Source organism: Mustela putorius, unplaced genomic scaffold (assembly GCF_011764305.1).
Source record: "Mustela putorius furo isolate JIRA1106 unplaced genomic scaffold, ASM1176430v1.1 tig00000139_pilon_pilon_pilon, whole genome shotgun sequence".
NCBI classification, from domain to species: domain Eukaryota; kingdom Metazoa; phylum Chordata; class Mammalia; order Carnivora; family Mustelidae; genus Mustela; species Mustela putorius.
This window is the reverse complement of record NW_025421293.1, coordinates 10726817-10752318: the sequence shown is the minus strand read 5'-3', so window position 1 is coordinate 10752318 and position 25502 is coordinate 10726817. Positions and strand designations below refer to the sequence as shown.

General features: G+C 54.7%; 2 protein-coding genes across 8 annotated transcripts in view; one reads left to right on the top strand and one right to left on the bottom strand.

The window, feature by feature from the left end:
* Positions 1-7714, top strand: part of CYTH3 (cytohesin 3) — a 90351-nt gene extending 82637 nt beyond the window's left edge. For 2 of the 3 annotated variants that reach the window (XM_045075125.1, XM_045075123.1), the window contains 4 exons: positions 4120-4196; positions 4312-4383; positions 4463-4617; positions 4855-7714. In XM_045075125.1, coding sequence (XP_044931060.1) covers positions 4120-4196; positions 4312-4383; positions 4463-4617; positions 4855-4927 — 377 coding nt within the window. In that variant the 3' untranslated portion in view covers positions 4928-7714. The remainder of the gene's footprint in view (positions 1-4119; positions 4197-4311; positions 4384-4462; positions 4618-4854) is intronic. The other variant, XM_045075124.1, reaches the window with a different exon arrangement.
* A 216-nt stretch (positions 7715-7930) lies between these two features.
* Positions 7931-25502, bottom strand: part of USP42 (ubiquitin specific peptidase 42) — a 76343-nt gene continuing 58771 nt past the window's right edge. For 3 of the 5 annotated variants that reach the window (XM_004774981.3, XM_045075121.1, XM_004774982.3), the window contains 12 exons: positions 25047-25114; positions 24302-24372; positions 23346-23428; positions 22147-22258; positions 21224-21364; positions 20942-21042; positions 19636-19789; positions 17153-17869; positions 16917-17011; positions 13616-15112; positions 12349-12650; positions 7931-8940 (listed from right to left, as the gene is read on the bottom strand). In XM_004774981.3, coding sequence (XP_004775038.2) covers positions 8900-8940; positions 12349-12650; positions 13616-15112; positions 16917-17011; positions 17153-17869; positions 19636-19789; positions 20942-21042; positions 21224-21364; positions 22147-22258; positions 23346-23428; positions 24302-24372; positions 25047-25114 — 3382 coding nt within the window. In that variant the 3' untranslated portion in view covers positions 7931-8899. Of the gene's footprint in view, positions 8941-10097; positions 12651-13615; positions 15113-16916; positions 17012-17152; positions 17870-19635; positions 19790-20941; positions 21043-21223; positions 21365-22146; positions 22259-23345; positions 23429-24301; positions 24373-25046; positions 25115-25502 lie in introns of all 5 variants that reach the window. The other 2 variants (XM_045075122.1, XR_006605265.1) reach the window with 2 other exon arrangements.

The window sequence follows — 25502 nt, the reverse complement described above, 5'->3', positions numbered from 1 at the left end:
CACCGGTTGCCTCTCATACTAACCCAACAGCGCATGTCTGCTCCCCCGGACGGAGCGCGGGAATGTTCAGCGGGCTTCCTAACCACTGACTAGTGGAGTAGCGTTGGTATTTTGGGGGCAATTACAAGAAGTGATAGGGTGGTTTTTTGTTTTCTTTCTTTTTTTCTTTTTTTTTTTTTTTGTCTTGTTTTGATTTGGGGTGGGGGGATTTCTGCATTCCTGGGACATGAGAGCCTGTGAGATGGGACCATGTGTTCCAACCAGGTGTGGTCTCTGTAGAACACACTGTAAGACGCCGGGCCTGAGTGAGTCCCTGCGGCTCTGTGTTCTTAATCAGGGGGAGGGTAAGAGGCAGGTGTGAAGCCATGTGCCAGGACTTGGCCGTTCTGATTTGGGGTCTTCCTCTGTTTTGTTTTCTGGCTTAGCTGAGGTTTGGGAATGTTCTAGATCTTTGTCTAGAAACCCAGAGCCATAGCCGTGGACTTGGAGACGCATCTCTCAGGTCCCCTCAGACCTGTGGCCCTGGGGTCAGGGCAGAGGGTGGACATGTCTGATGCTCCAGCAGCAGCATCTGGGCCCCTCCTGTCCTTGCATTGCCAAGGAGGGCCCCTCACATGACAATGACCGTGTAGGCCTGCCTGGCAGCTGGTGTGGCCTTGGCGCTGGCGGGAGACACACCTGCTTCTAACGCGGGAATGAGATGAGGCAGACAAATGCCGAGTGGAGCTGTGTCCCCACATGTACGCAGTGCGCAGAGCACCCCGAGGAGCTACAGAGCTGGTGGGGTACGTAGTGGGTGCCCGAGGGCCCCCAGCAGTCAGTCATGGCCTCGGCACAGTGGGCGGCCCGGGGTCCGCTCCTTCCGTGCTCCACCGCCCCATGTACAGGTGTGAGAGGGCAAGTTGCCACGCTGGCGTTCCCGGTAGCTGTCACAAAGCTGGTGGTGATGGTGCCACTCAGACCTCGGGCCCACCAGCCAGCCCGGTGATGGCCCAGGCCGCCTCCGTACCTTCTCTGCACACAGCTGTAGCCATCCAGAGAGTGGGTTTCCAGCAGGCCATCCAGCAGGCAGGTCCGCTCTCCACAGCTGCTGGGCCTGGACACAGTCCTGCCCACAGGCAGCTCCCAGGAGTCTTGACGCTGGCCTGGGCCCTAGGGACAGCTTGTTGGCGTCGGGCTCCAATGGCCAAGGCGGCAGTAAATCTACTGGAAGCCGATGCCAGAGATGTGTTAGCTTGGCCTGGGTTAGCTCCGGACCCTTCTCTAGCACAGGGCAGACACAGGCCTGCACACGGAGGTGCTTGACCAGGGGCCTACAACACAAGCATAGGAGACGACGTGTGTTTTGTGCACGCAGTTACACAACGGAGGTCACCATGTGACCTTGCTTCCTTGTGTTTCATCGTAAACTTAGTCTCAGGCCAGGTGGTGCTTCCACCTCTCCTGCGAGAGCACAGACAGGAGTGTTGTGTTGCTTCGGGATCATCAAGGAGAAGTGCCTTACAGCCGCCGAGCTTTGAGAGTGGGTCAGTTGTGCTAAGAACAGGCAGGCACGTGGGTCAGAGTCTAGCTGTCCTGCAGGAAGAGGAGGTGTCACAGGGTGTGCGGGTGTGCGACCTCCACCCGAAGGAGGTCTGATGTCTGATCAGTGAGGCGGGGGTGAGGGGTCCCAGCAGGGTCTCCTGAGGACCTGGCCGGTGGCCCCAAATCCCAGTGGTTGTGACTCTCCCCCTGAAGTGAGCCGTGGAACTAGCAGCAAGTTCAGAGTGGAGAAGCCAGGCTGCTTTCCACAGGTGTGAGTGCTGTGTGTGTGTATGTGTGTGTGTGTCCGTCCATATCTGTCCGTCTGTCTGTCCCTGGCTCATGAAGTTCAGCCAGGAGCGTGTGTAGGCAGAGCCCATCTGTTCCCCTGCAGCGAGACCTGTGGTGGCTCCGACATCAAAGGTGGGACCCCTGCTCCCCCCTTCTCCCCTGCTGGGCCTGGCCCCCAATCTGGAAGGCTACCTCGGGCTGGGCTGGGAGGCCTTTGGCCATGACCACCAGTCCGGGGATTAGGCTCCCCAAGAGGCGCCACTGAACTCAGGAGCCCCCAGGGGCTAAACGCTGAGAAGCCTTCCTGGCTAACCCGCTTCTGGTGTGGGGCGGGGCAGGGTCGGCGATGGGGCTGCGGGTGAGCAGAGCCTGGGCCGCCGCCTCGCACCCCCGTGCTGGCTGCAGCCGGAGCGCGTGTGGGCTCCCGGGGCCATTCTCTGAGAACCTGCCTGCGGGGCGGAGGAGAGGGAAGCTGCTGGCAGGGGGGTCAACACTCAGGCAGGGTGGTGGCAAGAAGGAAGGGCTGGGGCTGTGAGGGGAGCCCTGGGGAGGCCCCGGAGGCCACTGAGGGGTTGGGGTCCTCGGCTGACGGTGTGAGCCTTTGCGAGCTTCGGGCGTGGAGAGCCGGGATGAACTTACCTCTTCGAGGCTTGCCTGTGGCTGCTGTTTGGAGGAGAGTCGGGGGGCAGGGAGGCTGGCATGGCTGGGGGCGGCTGGCGGCCAAGCCCAGCACTGGTGCGGCCTGAGACAGCCCTGGTGGGAGAGCGGTAGAGTGACCTGGCCGTGGGGGTGTGCCTGGAGAGAATCTGTGCTGTCCCGTCACTGGAGGACTTGGGGACAAGGGTCTCCTGGGTCCCCTCCCCGTGAACGTGGGCTTCCCCAGGACGCCGCAGCGGAGGTCGGGGCAGGAGCAGGGCTCCTGGTGCTCCGCCCTGGGCCGGGTCTTCGAAGGAACCAGTGAGGCCCGGTCCAGAGGGAGCGGACAGTTCCCCGGGGGGAGGCTGCATGGGGGTCGGGAGAGATGGGGGAAGGGGGGATGCGGCTCTAGGCCCAAAGACCCCTGCGGGCCGCGGAGAGGGCGGCAGGAATCAGGGAGGCACAGGGCCAGACCCCTTGGACAGGGACCAGAAGTGAGGTGTGTGGAGCCGGCGGTGTCTGTCAGGGAGGAGGGAGACGTAGCTGGACCTTCCTTCTCCGCACAGCTGAGGCCCCCTTCTTAGCGCCCGGCGTGCCCACACACCAGCCTTTCCAGTCGCGTTTGGGCCGGCCCAAGGCCACCCAAAGGAGGTCCGATGTCTGATCAGTGAGGCGGGGGTGAGGGGTCCCAGCGGGGTCTCCTGAGGACCTGGCCAGTGGCCCCAAATCCCAGTGGTCGTGACTCTCCCCCTGAAGTGGGAGGTCTTCCTTGCCTGGATTTCTGCAGACTCCCCGCCGGGTAGCCCTCTTGCCTCAGTCCCGGGGGGACACGGGACGCCTGCGAGTGTGCCTTTCTCTCTCTCCGTGACCCCTGCCCCCACGTGACCCTCACGACCTTTCCTCCCACACCCTGGTCCCTCCATGTCTTAGAGCCAGGCGGGTGAGCTCTGTCCGCCCGGAATGTCACGTCGGGGAGTGACAGAGCAGGGCCAGCTGCTGCTTGTAGCCACAGATTGCTTGATTCTGTTTTGTTTAAACTTCATGTCAGAAGCAAAGGCCGGAAGTTGAAGCCCATTTGTGAATCGCTGAGGGTAAAAGGTTTCCTTTTCTGTAGTGAGAGGCGGCGCAGAGGAGCGGTGTGTGTGCCTGTGTGTGTTTACCTGTGTGTCTCTGATCTTATTAAGAGATTAATTCAATCGAGTCATTCCTGGACCTCAGGAGTGATTGATGGTGACCATCGCAGGGCCAGCCGGAGCCCTGCGGTGATAGGACTAGGTGGCGGACAGCCGGGGATCGGCACTGACTTCATCCTGTGGTCATTTCCATGGGGGGGGGGGGGATTAAGCCCATTCATCACGACTAACATTTCTAGAAAGGTGGAATTCAGTAGGTGGCCGCGGCGGGGGCGCCGGTGCCGGCCCGGGTGGGGGTGCATGGGGGGCCCCGGCAGCACCCTGCGCCCGCTCGGGGCCAGGCCCCAGGGCTCGGCCAGGACTTGGCTCAGTGTGGGCAGAATGTCCTACGTTTCCACGAGGAAGGGAGCTTAAGACCGAGCTGGGCTCCCAGTGGCATTTCTGAAAATAGTCATTTCTGTCAGTCCCGGGCCCCCCCTTCCGGGCCGCGGGTTCCCAGCGCGTGCGGGCGCGGACTCATGAGCTTTTCTGCTTCCAGGAGGGCGGGTGAAGACCTGGAAGCGCCGCTGGTTCATCCTCACCGACAACTGCCTCTACTACTTTGAGTACACGACAGTAAGGGCAGCAGGGCTGCGGGGGGTGGGGGCGCAGGGTCCCTGGGGGTTGGGGGGGTGCCTGGGCCCGGGACTGCGGGCCCCAGCCAGGCTGGCCGTGCGCTCCTCTCTCGCAGGACAAGGAGCCCAGGGGGATCATCCCCTTGGAGAACCTGAGCATCAGGGAGGTGGAGGACCCGCGCAAACCGGTAAGCTGGGCCCTTCTCGCCGCTCCTGCCCTCCGGCGGTCTGCACGCCCGGTGACGGCCGTCTGTCTGTCTCCGCCAGAACTGTTTCGAGCTTTATAACCCCAGCCACAAGGGCCAGGTCATCAAGGCCTGCAAAACGGAGGCGGACGGCCGGGTGGTGGAGGGGAACCACGTGGTGTACCGCATCTCTGCCCCGAGCCCCGAGGAGAAGGAGGAGTGGATGAAGTCCATCAGGTGCGCCCCGGCCCCGGCTCGGAGCCCCCCCGCGGGAGTGCGGGCCCCTGGGGGAGGGCACATGCATGAGCGCGTGCGCGCCTGCGCGTGGGGGTTGCGTGCCCGGACTGCACCAGAGCGCAGGCGCACTTCTGCGTGCGGGACCCGCCCCTGGCTGCGGAGACGGGCCAGCCCTAAGCTCTCTGCTTGGGGGCAATGCAGGTGCCGCCGGACCTCAGCCTTCTCCTCTCTCCGCAGAGCGAGCATCAGCAGGGATCCTTTCTATGACATGCTGGCCACGAGGAAGAGGAGGATTGCCAATAAGAAATAGATCTCTCCCGGCCTCAACAGGTGAAAGTAGAAACCAAAACCCCACAGCAGAAAGTGACTGGGAGCCTCCCCGACACCCTGGGCCCCGCCTCGCTCTCCCGCAGCCTCCCCGGAGGAGGCAGTGCCTGCCCCGCCCTGGCCGCTTGGCGCCTTTGGGGGGTGGTCGCCGAGGCCCCGCCGCTGGTGTCCCGATGCCCTCTTCCCGGCTCCGGCCCGGCCGCGCCTGCTGCCGTGGCCAAGGGGACCTCGGGCCCGTCGTGCCGCACGTGCTCACCCGGGGCTGCGTTCACCGTCCTAGAAGCCGCTGTTTTCTATCAGAACGAGGAAGGAAAAGCTACCACTTTTTTATTCAGAGTTTTTTCTCAGATATATAGGAATTTAGCTTTTATATGCCTTTTTATATTCTGAAATTATAATGAAAGATACTTTCTAACAGTAGTATTTTTAGAATGGCAGCTATAAATAACTCCCGGACACAAGTCTCTACTGTGCACTGAAGAAAAATTCTGTCTACAAGACACACGCAGCACCAAATGGGGGCGGTGGGCGGTGCTGGTGGCAGGGGGTGCGGGTGTGCGGCTGAGTCCCCCGCTTCCCTGGGCAGGGCCGGGCTCCAGGCGGCCAGGTCCCCTAGGGCTCCTCTTCTGCTCAGATAACTTTCTAAAAAGGCAGATCGTTAAAATACAAGCGACAGTTTCTGGGTGTTTCTCTTGTACCTGTGGTCCCGGCACCGTCTGGGTGTGGAGCCCCATGAAACGGCTGCTGTTGGCCTGTGCGGACCCCAAGCAGCAGTTCCATGTGGTTCAGCGGAACCAGCCTTCCGACCAGTCCTCGCTCTTTCAAACTTGTTGGGAAACCAGTGTTTCTTTTACTGACCTGATGGTAGTTGGACCCGATCTCTTGATGTAATGCATAGACCAGTAACTAGAACAAATCTCATTCCGTGTTTTCAGAGACTTACTCTCTCGCCGTGAGCAGGGAGCGCGCGCGCTGTGGGATGGAGGCGCCGGGCACTTAGGGTTTCCTGTAAATAGTGTAAAGCCCCGGATAACGTGCAGGTGGCGGACCTTGAGAGATCCCCCACCAGGCGGCTGTCAGGTTGCTGTTGATCTAATAGTAGGTGCTCAGGACGTCTGCCGGAGGGAGGATGGCTCTCAGGGCAGCACAGGGCTGCGGCGGGCCGAGGCTGGGGTGCTCTGTGCTGGGTCGTTGCTGCTGGTTCTTCAGGACGGGCCCCGGGAACAGAGGCCGCCGGGACGGACCCCCTCGCCCACACTGCGTGGGCACGCCCTGCCTCTGCGGCCTTGGGAGGTCACAGACTGCCCCCTGCAAGAGGAAAGTCCCAGAAAGCAGGCTTCAGAGCGTCGGCACCTGCGTGAAGATGTTAAGTACAAGTGACTGTTCCTGTGAGTTGCCTTGGTGCTGGAACTGACCGCTGCGGGCCCCTGGCCTCAGCACCGCTGACCTTGACGTAGCTTTAAGTCATGCTAGATGCAAAGGGGTCTGAGCCCAGGGCTCTCCACCTTGCATCCAACGGAGTTTTTGTTTCATTCCCAAGCTTTTAGGCTTTGTTACCGTACTGATACCTCAAAATCGAAACTTTTAGTTTTTGAGAAAGGCAAGTCGGCATTCGCAAAATGCCCGGCTGGTATATATGCAACTCTGGCCTCGAGTCTTCCACGAGCAGAGGGCGCCTGGAGCCCGCAGCCCAGCACTGCGCCCAAGCACCCCTGCGGCGCCCGCCACGTCCGTGTTGCACACGGGGGGACCTTCCCTCTCTCCTTTGTCTGCCCCTGGGGAGATGGGGCTTTTGGTCTTTGGGGTTTGGCCTCAGTGGGGTCGGGAGAAGTGAGTTTAGGGCAGGCCCCGCAGGAGTGGTTTCTGTGGGCGAAGGCACCTCCCATGCTAGCTGTTTCCCTGGAGCGAGGCAGAGGCCGCGGTGCTTAGACTCTGTAACCTGCTGTCCGTGTTCCGTGAGATCCTCTAATTCCAGGTTTTTTCGTGACAGTATTAACACGACGGGCACACGCGCCGGCACCCCCCGCTCCACCTCAGGCGGGCCTGTCCAGGAGGCCCACCCCAGCAGGGGGCTGTGAGGCCCGGCCCCCCCGCCTGGACCTCCACACAGCCGTGTTCCTCCTCCCCCGACCCCCCGCCGCCCCATCTGTGCTCAGTGCTTGAATTTAGTCCCAACTCTGGCCAAAGACAAGCTTTCCTCCGGAGGCCAAGGGCAGGAGGCAACGGGAGGGCTGCGTTGGGCGGGTGGCCCGGGCTCTTCCAGCCTCACCTAACACTTGAGGTTTAATTGGACGACCCTGGACCCAGGCAGGCAACAGTGTCTTCAGGATCACGGAGCAACTTTCGACAGTTTAATGTGGTACCAAACTGAATCAAGATAGGAGCTATTTATAGATGAAGCAGCATTTAATGCTTCATATAAAGCAATGCATATTTTTAAAAGTTAAAATGCATATTATCTACATAGATGTGCTTTGCTGAGAAGTTAGGTCTGTTGTAGACCCGAAACCACATGTTGTGATTTCACATTTTCTTATTTTTTCTTAGACATTTCTATTTACAGCAAATATAGTTAATATGTAAATAATGTACAAAGAGATTTCTGGAGTGTTTGTTATTCATTGTATATACTCCCACGAGCTGCATGAAGAAATCCCCTATTATCTATTGATATTTTGTTGTTAAAATGAATAGCAAAATTGGAAGGTGTATGGCCATCAAATTGCAAATAACTGTGTTCACAAAATAAAAAAATGCATTGTTCAAAGAAGATTGTCTAGGACTTGGTTCTTTAAAATAGTTTGTCGAGTCCAGGAACTTGCTCTCTGTCCCTCCCCGGGCCCAGGCTCAACCTCCGAGCTGAAGGGGAGCCTGTGGCTTGGGCTTCCACAGATTCTAAGATGGTGAAGGCAGCACGACGAGGTTGGTAAGAAAGGTCTGGTAAGCAAAGGGGGAAAACCAGCAGTAAAGAATAAGACACAAAACATTTAATTTGCTGCCATTTATATACTATATAAATTTTACATGCTGTATATTTACAGTGGGGCAAGTGCTTTTTTAATCTTTAAAAAAACAAAGATCAAACTTTAGACATCTCTGAACAACACAAACTGTATAAACCATACAGATTATTCAGATACAAACTGTATTAAATACAGTTTTCCCCACTCCATCTCCTGATGCAGGACCAGTGAATTATAAGTGTATCACAGTTTGATAGCATATCCATATTAAAAATAAAATCACAGTATGATTTTGTCTGTAACTAGAAACTTTAAGGGACCAAGCTGACAACTCAGACTCCAATATCATAGTCAAGACAAGAGACACTGTATAAAAAAGTGTTAAGTAATAAAAACATACTGTAGGCTTTACAAATAATGTTTGGATTATACATTCATAATGTAAATACTCATCATAACTGGTAAATTGATTGGAATAGTTCCACAAAGTTCAAAAACAGAACTTGTCTATAAAATACATTTTCAAATCTTGAATACAACTAAAATATGAAGCAAATTAGTTTCTAGTATCAGACATTACAGAAAACAGACTGCTCTCAGTCGAGTTGAGAGCTCGTGAATCTTTAAATAAGTCTTTAAATTAAATATACATACTGTCAGTTTGTTTGTACTTTTAATAATTCCATGGTTTCCCGGCGGGTCTTGCACCGGATGTCTGCCGTGGAGGAGCTTTCCATGGAATGCGATCGGTCCACCTGAGTCTGATTAAGCAGCATTTGAGATGTTCCAGTCCAGGGCGTCACTGTCCGTGGGATTTATATACACGGTGTTTTACAATGGTCAGCAGTTGTAGAAAGTGTTCGTCCATTTGGAATAAGGGTAATTAAGAAAAGGTAAAAACTAAAAAAAAGTTCTCCATGGTAAAATCTGTACAGTATTTACTAAAGAAGCACCACGCAGATTTGAACAAAGTTATTTTCTATACTTATAATTTAAGCTGGGTTGGGGATGGCTTCTGTTGAACACGTTGAATCTGAAAGACAAGAGGCAGCAAGCAGCAGGCATTAGTACCTCCCGAGGCAGGCAAGTGGGCGCCGCTGGGCTGGGGGGCCCCAGGCGGGGCCTGGCCGTCCCTAACACCGTCAACTTAGTCGTGGACTTCCTTTCGGCACGGTTCCACCCGATCTCTGGGGGCAGCTCTTCTTCCTTACAAAGGTCCCTTTGCGATCACTCTGCCTTCCGGAAGAGCAGGAGAGGAAGGGGCTGCTTGCTCCGCCAGGCAGGCCGCGAGTGCGGAGGGAGCCACCTGCTGGGTGCGGGCCGCCAGCTCAGCCGGCCGCTGCTAATCGGCTCAATCCTTTAATTCCCTTTCGCTAGAGCATCTAAGTCCTTACTTAGGCTTAGGAGTTTTCCTTAAGACACACCGAGAGAGGTTAGTTAGCTGCACGTTAATCTTCCGTAGACAATTCGGGGAAATCCATTTCAAATCCCCCCGGCTGCCTACAAGTCACACACTGGACACAAGTCCCTTCAAGACCACGACGGCACACTCTCCTGTCTACCTCGACAAACGCGGGCCCCAAACGTGAGGCGCTAGCTCCAGGGCCACAGGAGCAAAGGCCAGCAGTAAGTCACCAGACTCCATCAAAGTCAGGATCTGTCCTAAGGCACCCACACTTCATTCCAGGAAGGCCAAGTCCTTTCTGTCAGAAGTAGAAGTCGATGTGTTCTCTAGGGCAGCACAGGGACCCGGGGCTCCCGGCCTGGCCGCCGGGCCTGAAGGTGAACCGGTCAGGCCTCGGGCACGCGAACCCCTCGTTCTCCCAGCGTGGGGACCTGTGGCCGTGTGTGGGAACGGGGCTGCCGGGGGCTCCTCTCCTAGGCCAGTTGGGTAGGTCTGGGTGGAGGAAAGGGGCTTTCCCTTCTGTGTTAGTCCTGGCCGTCTGGGGCCTGCAGCTTTCCAAAGTAAGGGCCACCCTGTGCCCGAGCCAGAACGGAGGAGGAGGGATCCAAGCACAGCTCCAGCGGCGGGCCTGGGGGTCGGAGGAGTCTGCTACCCTTGCCGGGGAGCCTCCCACACCTGCTCCCCGCAGCACCGCGTGTCTCCCCGAGGCCCCAAACTCCTCCATCTGGGTCCCCTCGGTGCCTCTATGGACAAGTATAAAACATACAGATAGGAAAACTGCTTACCATAACTAGTGAATTTTTTGTTTTGAGGCCAAGTTTTCAATCACCTAGAAAGCAAAGAATCAGGAAAGAAATTTTAATGATAGTTCTGCAGCATTTTTCATGCCTGTGCTGTGCATGGGCATTGCGTGAGGACACTCAGGACCCGTTCTTGGCCGGAAGCTCACGGCCTGAAATCCGTCCCGCACAGACTGGGCATGTGTACCGTGTCGCACGGCGATCGCTCCCAGCGTCTGACTGAAAACAAGACTGTACGCGATGCCTGCGACCCAGCGAAAAGCCACATCCTGCGGGAACAGTTCGCTCCCAGCCCATCAAACTGATCAGCATTTTAACAGCAGGACAGAACAGAACTCAAGCCAAAGACACTGACGTGAGGGTTTCATGCAGCCGGAGAACAAGAGTCTCAGAGGTGAGTGGTCAAGGTATCAGAAATAGGGGACACGTGGCAGGCAGGCAAAGGGGTCTGGCATCCTTGGCCAGAAGATAGGGGTGCTTAGCATGGAAGCCCAAGCAAGTGGCCCCTTATCCTTGAGGACAGGAGGGTACAGACACATGGGTTCCTCAACCTGCTCCCCTTGGCCACGCCGGCTGCACAACGCCCATGGAGCGCAATCGGACAAGACAGACACGGCCGCTGCTTGACCCAAAGCCTGACTGCGGCCCTTAGAGACACATGTCTGGAGCCCCACAGGCCAACCACCGAGGTTCACAGCAGCCTGCTTTCCCTCCAGAGCCGTGTTTGTGGGGGAGCTGCCCTCCACTGTGCTCTGGCAGCCTCTGAGTGTGCCCCTTACGGGACTGCAGCCGGGCGGGGAACATTCTAGCAACAGAGAATTCCCTCAGACGCCGCCCACTGCTTCCTCCCAAGCACCAAGGAGAGGTAGAAGGGACTCAATCCGCACCAAGCCAAGCCCTTCCCTAAATCACCAAAATGCTCGTGGGAAACAGACCAAAGAGTCACATGATTAATCTAAAAAACCCAGAGCAGACAACAGCCAATGTCACTTTCCAGCCGGCCACGGCCACCCTCGTCCTCTACCCTGTGCCACCCGGGCTCCCCACAGCACGTCCCGCTGCACAGCCCCACCGGCTGGGACAGCGCCCCCCTCACGGCGTCTGCTCCTCTAAAGCCAGCACTCCGGCCCGTCTGGCCCTCCTCTGTCCACAGCCGCACTGACAGCGGGCTGCGGGGCAGACGGGCCTGCCCCCAAAACACGCGCGTCTCCCCCAAGTTCACAACACAAAGGGACTGTGGGCAACCAAGACGCCGTATCAAAGTCACGAAAGCGCCCCTCGGGCGTCTAGGGCAGGGCTCAGCGAGCTCCTCGTACAAAAGGCCAGAGGACCACCCCGTCCCTCTCTGGGGCCACACAGGCTCTCGGCAGCGACCTGCCAGGGCAGCGCGGCGTGGTGCAGGCAGGAAGGCTGGGCTCGCCCTCGCACGGCTCCGGACACGGACGTGTCTCACGGGCCGCGACATCTCATGTGGGCTCCGCCAGCCATTTCAAACCTGCGAAAGCCTTGGCCTTCTTCACCAGCAGGCCCCGTGGAGACGGGCAGCACCCGCAGGCTGACCCCATGGGGCACAGAGGCCACCGAGCCCGCCACCCCGCTCCAGGCCCGCACTCTGCGGCCCGGGCGAAGAGCAGATGGCGCGAAGGGGCTGCTTCAAGTGCGGTCAGAACAGAAAGGGCTAAAAGGTGACATCGGAAGACAGCGGTGCCAAGTGGGTAAGAACCCAAGCCCCCCACGCTCCCAACCTGGAGGGGTTTGCTCAGCGGGAGCCAAGGCCCCACAACACAGATGCCCGCAAGGCCTCGGCCCAGCCAGGGCCCGACAGGGGACATCCCTCCCACGGAGCTTCAGCTTCCACTCAGAATGCCAGAGGTTTAACGACTCCGGAGGGAAAGCACACGCTGTGTAACTACTTTGATCAGAAATGGCTTAAGAATAAAAGCCCCCGTCCTTCAGGAAACTCCCACAGCCAGGGCCCCAGACCAGAGGTCTCGCCACAGAGGCTCCGCCGAGCCCAGGTCCGAGTCCCTGCGGCTTCACACACGTGCTACGGGGTCGGCCTGCAGCGCCCCACTGGGCAGCTGAAGCCCGCGCCACACCCGGGAGCCGAGGCTGGAGCTGACGGGGTGCCCGGGCTCCCGCGGACACGCACCCCCTTCGACGCCAAGTGAGGGTTTCTTCCCCGGTGTTAACAAGAATCATTTCTATAGTCTTAATTCCAAGTGTCTCCTCTTACCCTGGCCACACTCAGACAGAGGACCCCTGTCATCCCTGCTTCCCATCCTTAAGTGTTTTCTCTTCTCACGGAAAGGCCCAGCACCTTCCAGAGGCAGGCCGTCGGTGAGGGGGAAAGCGCCGTCCGTTCTCCGGAAACGGTCAACAGTCTCATGGCTGACGGCCTTGGGCAGGTGCGGCTCTGAGTCTTTAACAAAGTCCTCGGACTTCCTGGAGTGCCTCTTCTTTTTCTTCTTCTTTTTTTTGTGTCTATGGAGATCAGCATCAGAGCATGCTACTGAAAGATCGGAGTCCTGCTGATGCCTGCGGAGAAGAAGCCAGAACTCAAACCACCAACAAACCAAACTCATCTCCGAGCGGCCTGGTCCTCGGCTTCCACCACCCCCCGGCAGACACTCAGCTCGCACGCGCCGGGGAAGGCCCCGGCTGGGCGCCAGTGCGCGTGCTCGCCGGAGGAGGTGCCCGGGTCCAGGGTGTGAGGTCACCCACTTGGACCCCCGCCCCTCCAGAGCTCGGGAGCGAAGACTGCCGGCCCCACGTCCGGAAGAAGGAAAATGGGGGGCTGAGGGACAGAACGCTTTCGCCAGGAGACTCGGGCACACGGGGGGGAAGGAGGTTCCCCCTCGGGTAACCGTGTCTGCGTCCCTTCGGCTTTTGTAACCGTTCCCCAGGGTTTCCATCTCAAGACATGTCAGATGTCAGGCACCTCATCGTGGAGAAGTCATTTTTAAGACAATCGATTTCTGCCCAATTTCGTTTTTTAGAAATACAAAAACAAACTTCCCCACGAGATCTCAAACTGGGAAACGGAGCCAGAGGAACAGACAAGGCTGAGGCAACCCGTGGTCGTCTCGGACCCGCGCCACCGGCGGGCCGGCCAGCAGCACAGGGACAGCGGGCCCCGAGGTGCGAGAAAACACGAACAGGCACGAAAACATAACCGCATCTGACGAGGGAGAGGAAGAACACCAGTTACACAGTCCGGAACGCGAGGTGTCAGTACGGGCCGGGGCACACACGCTCCCAGAGATGCCGCAGCACGGGCCGCGGCGGCATCACCGTCCTGCAGCGCGGGGTCCGGCGGCACCGTGAAGCGCGCCGGAGCGGCGGCTCGGAGCTGCGGTCCGGCAATCGACCGCGGCGGCAGCTCACGCCCCGCAGAGCGGGCCGCAGGAATCCAGCGGTCAGCGCCATGGCCGGCCCCGCGCGGGGGTGGGGGGCCAGGCCCGGCTCCCGGGCACGGAACCGGAACTGGGCCTCACCCTCACCTGGAATCTCGGCCTCGGTGTTTGTCTTTGGATTTCTTTTTCTTCTTTGATTTTTTGTGCTTCTTCACTTTAGGCTCTTCCAAGGGATCCTTCTGGAAGCCCCTCCAGGCCTTTCTCTCGAGGTGACCGTCACTGTTCTCCAGGCTGTCGTATCTCCGTTTCCGGGACTTGGCGTTCTCGTGTTCGTGGAAGCGATCGGCGAGGTTACAATTGGTGTCTTCGGCTACAAGTGCAATTTTCTCGTGGGGGTACTTGTCGGGGTACGGGAGGAGGGCGTGCGGCGGGCCTGCCCGGGGGCTGCCGAAGCGGTGCCGGTCCTTCCCCTTGGCGAGCAGCTCGTGGCCCTTCCGTCCCCTGTAGTAGTCCTTGTAGGGCCGGCCGCCGGACGGGCCCGCCTTGGCGTACTCACGGGCGCCGGGGAAGGGCCTCCACTCGCGCACCTCCCGGGCCGCGTACAGGGCGTACCTGTCGTGGTAATGCCTACACTTGTCCCACCGCAGTCTGTCCGGGTAGTACTTCTCCCGGGCCCAGGAGTGCTCGCCTTCGGGGTGGTGGTGCCTGCTCCACTCCTGGTCCGAGCCGCCTCTGCCGCGGGAGTGGTGGTGGCCGTACCTGCCCAGGGAGCGGTGCTCGCCGGGGCTGAGCCTCTCGCCGTGACAGAGGTGGTGCTGGCCCCCGCTGCCGTGCTCCGTCCTGTAGCGGTCCTGCTTGGGGCCCCGCTCCCGCACAGACGAGCGCCGCTTTTTGTGGTAGCGCTCCTCCGTCTTGCTCCTGCTCTCCCGCGCACGCTCTCCGCTGGAGGAACGATCTCTTCGGTTGCGATAATGTCCTCGATCAACTTTTCTGAGGATACTGATTTTTTCCTTAACTGGAGAATGATCTGGAACTTTTTGTCCGACCATGTTTTCTTCACATTTCTCCCCGTTACTTTGTTCAGGGCCCCCTTCTGAATGATTTTCTGTGATCTTGTCTGCTTGAGGAGAGGGCAAGCCCTCGGCCGCCGCGCCTCCGCTCCGAGGAGGGTCCTCCAAGTCCGAGCACGTGTCTCGACTGATGTAGACTAAGAGTTCGTGCTCACAGGCATCCTCGGAGTGTACCGGGGCACTCGGGCTGGAACTCCCCGCAGCCTCCACTGCGGCCGAGGCCCGGGGGCTCTCTAGTAACACCCCCGATCCGGCCTGGGGTGGTCTGCTCTGGTCATCTGTTAAGTCCCCAGGGCTGCACAGTTTAGGGAGTGGATCGTCGCCCACGGTATTCTTAGTGCTGCTGCAAAGGGTGTTGGCACTGGGCAAAGACTCCTCGGGTTTTGCTAAAATGTTTTCAGAGACTTCTTCTTTGGTAGATTTGACACTGGGGTCTAAGGGTGGCAAAGCCTTCTTTAACTTGCTGCTAAGGCTCGTGAGGGTCTCCGGTTTCTCATGGGACTCGGGAGAGGGACTGCCAGGCTCCAGCTCCATGCCAGGATCGTCTGCAGGACCTTCCTCTGTTCCAGGAGCACTGCAGCCCCATCAAAACAAAGAAATCAATAGATCAGTCAGTGGCTTGATCGCATTATGGCTCACAAGGACAAAAACTTCAAAACATTCCTTTACTTTAAATAATCTGTGCCTTTAACATAGCTGGCTGGAGCTGAATACTGGATTTATCATTTTTGGAAACTCTAACATTCTCTTTCCCTCATTAAACAAAAACATGAAATTCTCTATCAGGCTTAGTATCTACTATCCCATTTTTCAGCTACAATAATCCTGCAGTCGTAGGCTCTTTCTGTTTTCAGATATACTTCTAATTCTTAATAACTGTGAATGATCAGAAAAGTCAGATTGGCGACCAGAGGCTCTAACTTTTCCTCTGCATTTCTCCTGAGCCTCCAACAGAATCACTGCCTCCAAACCCAGCCAACGGCCCCTCGGAATGTAGGAACCGGGAGGCTCTGGTAGGAACAGTGAGGCTTTAGAAAGCCTTCCTGGAGGACATGAACTCTGTCTGCCCTTGTCTGCTACAGGGTCCCTGAGGTCTGCTTGAGGTTAATGAAAACTGCCAGCCAACATCAACAACCCTCCAGAGGCCCCACTTTTTAGTGGGAAAATCCCTGGGGGAGAGAGCACAGATGAGGTCAGTGCAGACAAGTCACCTCGGTCCGGCCTGAGTCTCGTGCCAGCATGTGAGAGCAACACCCGCTGGGTCACAACCCAGGCGTGGTTCTGTCTACATAACCGTCCACGGTCATCCTCACACATGTGACATCTGAGGAGAAACTAAGCTAGACTGGGGAAGGGATGAAAAGAAAGCCATTACCAAGTGACTGGGGAGTCACGCCGTCCCCTCTTGAAGGTAATCTGAAGGGAGAGTTCTTCGCCTACAGATTGGCTCCACTCCATTTTAATAATTAAACCTTCCAGACCACTGTTCAGTAAGGGCAGACCCCCTGTCGGGGGCCACTCTGAGATGTGGGGTGCATTCTGGTTATCACAGAGATGGGGGAGCCCAGGGACAAGCAGGCAGTGGCATGCAGGGAGTAAGGAAGGGCCCCACGTCCCACAAGCCCACGTCCATGTGGGCGAACACCCCGGCTATGAGACTATTGGCAGTCTTCATGGACGTGACATTTTCCAGGGACACAACTACTGTGTAAATCCAGAGACAACCAGAATGTCACCAAAAGTTGTCCCTTATGAGGACATCACACCCCTGATGGTGAAATGTGCGCGTGGGACTGTGCTCAGGACACCAGGCCACGTCCCACATGGCAAGGCTCACAGCGAACCCACTTGGGGCGTCGTCACGCACTCGTGGGCAAACCAACACGCCACCAGCTGGTATATTCCTCCTTTCACTCCCGTTACATTACACTCAGGAATTGGATCGTTTAAAAAAGCAAACAAAGCATTCAATGTGGAGATAGACTGTCTTATCTACAAATGAAATTTCAGGATTCTGGAAGGAGCAGAATATCTGTAACTTGATGGGAGTTGAGAAGCCCTGTCCTACAACCTTATCGAGTCTTCACATTTGTCGCTGGAAGGCTACGTGTCAGACCTGGAAGCAGGCCGTAGCGTCCCTAAGCCAGAGAGACGGGGCTAGGCTGAACAAAGCGTTAGCTCAAGGACATCGTTTTCACAGAAAAATGGCAATTCATCTGGTAACTTTTTTCTTTCCTTTTCTAAGAGGCACTTAACAACTTCTCTAGCTCATGAATAGATTCACGGGCTTCAAGAGGTCCACGATGAGACGTGCGCAGTGGACAGCGGCGCACGGCACACGGGCACCATCATGGTCTCCTCGCCCGTCATCATCTTACCTGGTTTCTTCTGTCGAACCTTTCACCTTGTTGCTGAGTTTGAAGGTCTCTAAGATTTTGTCTTCTGGGAGAGGCGGCAGAGGAGCAGGCATCAACTACGATAAAACACAAAGCTCTTTCAACCCTTACTGCCGCCGGGCGCCGCCCTATCTCTGATCTGCAGCCGGGGAGCGGCTGGCCGTGGGAATCCAAGCCAAGCCCCCCTCCCTCCCCCCGGGCCACCCCACGATGCTCACCTTTCCCGGCAGACCATTCGCCTTAGAAAAGGGATTTTCTGAGTGTAGAGTAGGCGGGACTTGGCAACTGGCACCATCACAAGGCAGACCGTTTTCCTTCAGGTCGCTGTCTGTACTGTCAGCACCGTTCAGAGCAAGGGGCTCTCGAAGCTCGAGCGGACAGGCCTCGTCGTCTCCCGCACCCTGCACAGGAGAGTCCGAGCTCTCGGTCGCACCGAGACCGTTCTCCTTGCCTAGGCCCTTGGCCTCCTCGTCGGACTCTTCGGACGACTCGGCGCCATAGGGCACCAGGACGCTGGAGCTCAGCTTGGACTTGCCGTTCATCACGGGCTGAGAACAGGACTCGCTCGGGGGCATCTGCTTTGTGACTTTACTAGAAACCGCCGTCGTAGGCACGCTCGAGGTAGGCTGTATTGCAGAAGAGTTGGTAATGGTAGAAGAGGGAACAGGCTTGGTTGGGTTCTCCAAAGAACCACTGTGAAGGTTGGGCTGAGACTGGCCTTGGCGAACAGGTAACTTGTTGTGAATACTGATCGTGATTTTTTGTTTCTTGGGGTGTTCCGGAATCACTGATGGCCTGTTAACAGACCAGTTTTGAACAGAAGTCGAAGCATTAACAGAACCAGCCCGGCTGACACTAGAATTTCCACTGGGACTCGACATGGAACTGCTCGGTGCTTCCTTCAGTGGCCCGGTCCCATTTAAGTGAGGTGGATTCTGGAAGAAAGAAGACCCCAGGTGGTGAGAGCCCCAGGAAGGGTCACAACGAATCCAGTCTGGCTAGGGGCCCTGCCCTTTCTGCTCATCATCATCTTTATTAGAATATCACATTTCCCACACCTAGAATCACCTCCTCCTCCTGTCCGCTTTGACCATAAACCTTCCACGGGTCCCTGATTTTTGGTAAGTAATCAACAACTATTTCTTTCCAGAACAAACCCCAGCCCCAATTCTTTCTGCTCCAATCTGACAGAAATGAAGAAGCCCCCTCGGGCACAGAGTCACGCATGCTTCCCTTGGCCGGGCTTCCTGGAAGCCCGCTGCCGTACAGCAGAAGGAAGTGCCCGCTCGTGGGGAGAGGGGCGGCGTGGGCAGACAGAGCGCGCGGCCTGGGGCGCCGTCCCCCCTTCCTGTCCCCTCTGCGTCCTACTCTTGAGCTGTTCTGCTCCATACCCCACCTATGCTGCTCTATCCTAGGGGGCAAACTGGTGGCCGTGGGTGAGACCGCAATTCACAGAGGTGTTCTGCGTGGCCTTCACAGAGTTTTGTCAGATACCTGAATTAGTTGCTATCTTAACATCTGAAGGTTTCCCGTGAAGGAAAACAAGAAACTTGGAAAAGAATCAGTATTCGCCACCCCTCCACCCAGCGCTCGTGCTTCTAGCTGACCGGGGTGCTGGCGTCACTATTAAGCTGAGCCGAGGCAGAGCCCAGCTCCCGCCCAGCTCCAAGAGGCACTGGATTTGTGACTCTGGCTACAATCCAAACACTATCCCATGTCCATAAAATACAGTACACAACTAGACCATCTGCTGACTCAAACAAATCACACTCGAGTGGAAAGGCTGTCACAGCACTATGGTATTGGTGGGGGTTGCTTCCACACACAGACGGTGACCATAATCACTGCATCAGGCCAGCAAACGCCAGGCCTTCCCTCCTGAAGGTCTGTGTGTCACTGATACAGGCACTGACCACCAGGGGGTGCGTCTGAGCCGCTGGACGGCCGACAGGACACACCACACTCCTGAAAGGGCTACATGGATACACTGAAAATAAACTTTTTGTGAGTCGCTTTCCTGTTTCTAGCATTCATCAAGAATCCCCAAATATTGGGGCGCCTGGATGGCTCAGTCATTAAGCCTCTACCTTCAGCTCAGGTCCTGATCCCAGGGTCCTGGGATTGAGCCCCACATCAGGCTCCCTGCTCAGCGGGAAGCCTGCTTCTCCCTCTCCCACTCCTGCTGCTTGTATTCCCTCTCTCGCTCTCTCTCTCTGTTAATAAATAAAATCTTAAGAAAAAACAACAACAACAAAAGAATCCCCAAATATTAAGTCCACTCTGAATGAAAAAGTCCAAAGTGAGAGCTAAAATCCCTAGTGTTGGGGCGCCCGGGTGTCTCAGTCAGGTAAGCAGCTGCCTTCATCTCACATCATGATCCTGGGGTCCTCAGATCAAGGCCCACGTCGGGCTCCCTGCTCAGCGGCGAATCGGCTTCTCCCTCTTCCTGTGCTCTTGTGCTCTCTCGCTTATGCTCTTGCGCTTAAATCTACACCCACACCCAGACCTTTTTCTTGTTTGTTACAGTCATACCCGGAGATATTCTGCATATTTGAAATATTTTATAATCGATGGCTTGTATGAACTTTTTTGACAAGGCATTCGGTGCTACGAGGACACGGTGGCTCCTGCAGCGCTGACCGGAGGCTCTGAACAACACCCAAGTTGCCACAGAGATTACATCCCACCTCTGGAATGTTACCTTTATCATGTGAGAGGGGAGCTGTGGTCCGATAAACCCTGACGCAGCCTGCTTGTTGTTGACAACACGTTGGCTGATCACAGGTCGGGGTGAGGACTGGCCGGGGCTGTGAGTGGAATGAGTGAGTTCACCTCCATTTTTCACATCGTGGGACCTGGGGACAGAGAGGGACAGCAGTTAAGGCTTCACAGGGCACGTTCTTAGGAGAGATTCACCTGGAGCCCCCCAGAGACCAGAACAAGAAGCTGCAGCGCATGGAGTTTCGCACAGGATCCCTTCTGGGTCAAGGTTAGTGGCAGGTGCCCCCACGGGGAGGCACAAAGGTAACCGTGCAAGTGGTATTTTTGATTGTGTGTTCCAGAGATGCCACTACCTGAAAGCAATTCTTTTCTGTTTACTTTTATTTTTCTAAATGTAAGTACATGCTCTTACAGAAAGTCTGTATCCAGGAGTGAAACACACAAATACTATGCCTCATCACACCCATGAGAGGGACACCAAGAGTACATGCTCTTACAGAAAGTCTGTATCCAGGAGTGAAACACACAAATACTATGCCTCATCACACCCAGGAGAGGCTTCTACTGTTCCGATTTACTGGAATATCCTCCAGGCTTTAGCCTGTACTTTTTTTTTAAATTCCACTGTGAAAGATTTCAAACTGCTTTTTCTCCATATATATAGAACACTCTCTTGTATCACTTTGAGAAAAAAAGGGTCATCATAAAAATGATTTTTAACAGCTGCATAATAGTCCAACACATGGATATACTACAATGTACACACTCATTCTCCTTAATTTGTTCTTAATTTTCAGCTACTATAAATGAACACCTCAGAGCACACATCAGAGTTTTCCTAAGACCACGCACTTCCAGAAATGGAATTAGTGAGACAGAGCGTGCAGCAGCAACAGGGAGCAGTGAGCCGGTGCCCGGCCAGGCCCGGCCAGGAACGTGGCTAGCTGCCTACGCCCAGTGGTTGAGAGGTAACCCCACGCAGGTCCTCAGAGGCCCCTTCCTGAGGCCTCCACACCCTGCCTCCCTGGCCCCAGGCTCCTACCAGGTGCTGCCCGCGGCAGCCCGCCCTCCTCCACCATCACTGGGCACCTTCTCTGCGTGCTTCCCTATCAGCTGGCCACGGGGTTGGAAGCTAAATCCTAATCCACATCCAAAAACTACCTCCCTTACTCTGCTGGCCCCAGTCAGCTGATATTTCAATAACCAAATATGGAATTTAAATATGCTGTTGAGATAAAGAGAAAGGACACAACAGAAAATGTGAAAATCCGTTTTCCTGCCGGTACCTGATATAAAAGAGAACGTAAGCTTGCTGACTGAGCACCGATCTAATATCACTGGTAGATACGATGGAGTCATTCATTTGGTACCAGAGGCCATTGCTCGCCTGCAAGAGAAAGGCAACAAAGGAGGAATTAGATACGATCGCACGAAGACGGAACACCAACCAAACAGGAAAGTAAGAAAAATGGGTCTTCGTATTTGCATTGGCAAAGCCCCACCTTGCCCCCCAAGAGCCAGTGCTACCTTAGAGTCTATTTTAAGACAGCAAAACCTGCATGGCTTACTTTGATGTAGCAGAAGTAGTGGCCGGCATGGCAGTTAAAGCCCGTGTGCACCAGCACTGCGTACAGAACATAGATGATCGGTTCTCCATTCGGCTGAGACATGTACGGTCGGATATCAAGATATTCAGGGTATTTCACATCCTGCACAGAAACGGGGAGAGGCTCAGGAATGCCGCTTCTGAAGGCCCAGATCATTCCGCATATCCCCACGGAGGTCCACACGCCACCGGGCTCTGTGCCCTCGAATGTTCCAGCAGAAACCTAACACGCTGAACCACACTTCAAAAGGCACAGTCAGCCTGGAGCCACCCTGAGCCCGCACGTCCTTCATGTGCTCCCCGCCTTCCTGATTTCCCTGAAGCAGACACGGCTCTGCATTAAGCAAACCCTCTGAATTGGCCACGGGATGGAACGCTAATTCTGGACGTCGGTCGCACGTGGCTTTACTACTTTGGGAAGGGACTGTTTAGATCTCTTGCATACTTCTGATTTCTGATATATCCAGTCTTCAGGAAGTGGAAAGAAAATATGAAAATTCAGTGTGCTACCCTGAGAAAACCTCGACAAAGAAAGCCAACTCTGACAAGAGTGTGAGATCCCGCAGGGCCGCCCTCTTTGGACTGCGAATGACACCGGCTCTCCCTGTGTCTCCCGCTTTCCCTGACCACGATGCCCAAGTGCAGACCGCAGTTACCAATTCTGTCATCAGTAGAGTCCAACCAGGACAGAGAAACTGCACTCAAGAACGCACACGGCACACTACACCAGCTCAATGCTCGGACACGTTTCTCCCCAGTAAGTACTAGAACCCAGGAAATCAAGGTAACAAACTGTTCAGTTAGGTCGCATATAACCCTTGATAGCTACTGACATATAAGCCTTGACAAAGAGCACATAAAAGGTTATTAATATTATCTACCTACCTTAGCAATTTTTCCACCAGTAAAATTTGCAAAACGTTTCAGAGAAAGTGTAAGAACATTAGAGGATCTGTGTATAGTGAACCTCTTTGAAGCTGGAACCATCTTTTTACACCTTGAAATAAACAGAAACAAAGGATTAAGAAGATGTGTGTAAGTACAGATGTATTTTTTAAGTCTTTCCCTTGTTGTTTTTCTGAAACATTTCCCAACAAACCAAAAGAAAGCTACTAGTAAAAAATACCAGCCCTCCTCTCAGCCAACAGTGAAAACACTATAATTTGGGGCACCTGGGTGGCTCAGTGGGTTAAGCCTCTGTCTTCAGCTCAGGTCCCAGGGTCTTGATCCCAGGGACATGATCCCAGGGTCTTGGGATCAAGTCCCGCATTGGGCTCTCTGCTCAGCAGGGAGCCTGCTTCCTCCCCTCTCTCTGCCTGCCTCGCTGCCTACTTGTGATTTCTGTCAAATAAATTTTTTTTTTAAATATTAAAAAAAAAAAAACACTAATTTACGACAGGGGGCGACTGTTCAATTAGCATGAAAGAAAAAAGGAAGCCTAGGACAGATTCTGAGAAGCCCCAGAGACACTGATAATTTTAAAATTGGGTTAAATACAGAATTCTCTCAACTCAAACTGAACATCCGTGGAACTCAGAATAGGAGAAGTGCCTGTGGCTGTGGGAACTTTCCCCCCAAGACGTGAGTGTTTGGTAACGATCACCCATAGTACCAGCTTCTAAAAAAATGAAAATCTACTGAAACATGTGAAACAGGACTTTCTTCAAATAGAGGCTCTCCTGACTTCACAGGGCAACACAGCAATGAATCCTCAACACTGGACGTTTCCAGCAGTTACCACCCTGAATCCTGGGTGAGAAGCAGAGGAGAGAGCAAGAGCCTTAACTGCTCTCTCAGAGAAGCCGAGCCCCACTCCACCGGCACCTCTAACAAGGAGTCCACGAAAACGCCGAGCACCACAGACACGTCAGCCGGGCCGCACCAGGCCGAGCAGCTACCGTAGACGGCCCCCCGCAAACCCGCCCGGTCGTGGGGCATGGGCCCTCCCGGGGGCAGAGGTGCAGGCAGACACTGAGCACTCCAGCCCCGGGAGCGCGGAGACCCGACGTCCTCCTAGACAGCACGGCAGCTAAGAGGGCTCCCCCATCCGCACCGCGAGCCGCCCCGCCGCCACACCCGCGTACTTGCTGCACTTGTAAGAGTTTTCCCCGTCGAGCTGCTCCGGCTTCACAAACTGCTCCAACGCCTTGTTCACGCTCTGAGCGGCCTGGGAAGAGAAGAACAGCATCAGCACACGGGACCGCTCACTGCCACTCGACAGAAGGAAGAAAAAACACGACTCAAAGGTCTAAAAGCCAATGTGAATTTATATGTAGAAATTTCTCTTTTATTAGACATGGACTTTTATACGTGTACCCATCCCATGACTCTCCCTTTGTTAAACGCCGCGCACATCAAAGTGAACGACGTGTGAAGAAGCTGCTTGCTGCAGTGTTATTCCAAAGAGCATAAAACAGGAAAAAAAAAACCCACACACACCAGCAAGGAAGAGGGCCTGCGCCTGGTGGTGCCCATGCTCAGGGGGCCGCGGCACCCCCAAGGCACATGCCCTTGGAGAGGCCGCTAAACGGAAGTACATGAAGGTGGCCAGTGGCCGAACAGGCCTAAGGTGTAATTGTGTTGTTAGAGTCGGTAAATAATAGGTTCTAGAACAGTTTATATCAGATTGTTAAGGGTTCATCCGGAGGGACGGGACCCTCTACACATCTGCAAGGTTCCTCATTTCCATCCTAAGCACATATTACATTTGTAATCGGAAAAGCAAGAGATTAACAGAAAATAGGAGCTTAGAGAACGCAAGAAACAAAGGAGTTTCTCAACAGTGACAATCATCTAAATTAAGCTAATGCAGGCAACAAATTCTGATTTTATCACAAATGAGTGAAAAGTCAAAGGGCAAGAAAAGTCCCTACGTTCCCTGCTACAAACCTTACATTATTTCCTCTAAATCCAGTCTCGGCATATGAACAGTTTCAATTCGTACTCTCTAGCAAGTGTAGTGAAGTTATAAATGAACCACAGATAAAGTCACACGAAGTCTGTTTTTTTCTAACCTCACCACCACAGCTAGCAAACGTACCTTTATCTCCAACGTTATATCGAGATATGGGTCGAACGTATCCGAGACACCTTTGCAATTTAAACACTTGACTGAAATAAAATAAAATGCAAAGAATTAGCAAAGTGTAACCCTTATGGCGATACCAACTACTGACACAAAAGAACACAAAAATATGATTTTCAAATAAACTTAAAGTACATTTTTCAGACTGCACAAGAGTGTTAATATGAACCACAGTGTGAGCCAAGGTGTCGAGGGTGCAGCCCCCGGGTGCTGCCGGCTGGAATGCGAACGGGTAGAACCTCTTGGAAGAACGATCTGGAGTATCAGAATTTAAAATACACACACCACCCTTCAATGCAGAAATTCTACTAACTAAGAACTCATCCTACTTAGACACTTCTCCGTGAACAGAAAGGCATTGTAGAAGAATGTTCCATGAATGACTAATGGTATAACACCGAAGAATTACAAACAGCTTCAAAATCCATTGTTAGGGGACTTAAGTGAATGGAATTCTACTTCAGCAGTGAGAGACCGTGTTACCTGCATGTACCGAGATGTAAAAAGATTTCTCATGGTAAGAGAAAAAGGGAAGAGATCCATCTAAGACACTCTCAGTCTGCTCGTGCATAGGAAAGTACTGGAAGGCTATATTCTAAACTGGGGGGAAGGAGACACACTGTCCATTGCTAACCCTTTCCTACTGCACTTCTTTAACCACGTGCATGTACCTCTTTATCAACCTTAAATAAAACTTTACCTCTCGATCTTAGGTATCCTCCAAATATCTGACAAACGAGGGTGGTAGCCTGGGTGTGTCTGTCTAATCTGAAAAATAAACGGTGACATGAGACGAGTTCTACAATAATTACAGATGCTGTGACATCTCTAAAGAACAAGAATTCAAATAGGAAGGCACGAAATAAAAAGACAGCAGTATGCTTGGCAGCCAGAGAGTCATCTCACCTGGACCCTCACAGTGAGGGTTTGGGGAGAGGCAGAAAGAGACAGGACAGTACTGAGAAGGGAGCTGACACTGAGGCAGGAATTTGGCCGGGAAGCGAGCAGCAAGGCTGTGACACTGGACGTGTGGACCAGCTGCTGAAGGCAGGGAGCGCAGGGCGTTCTCCTCTGCCCTGGGGTCTGTCATCCAAGTGAGCAGAGCCCAGCCAAGGGACAGCAGCGGTGGGAGCGGAACAGGAGACCTACCAGGTGT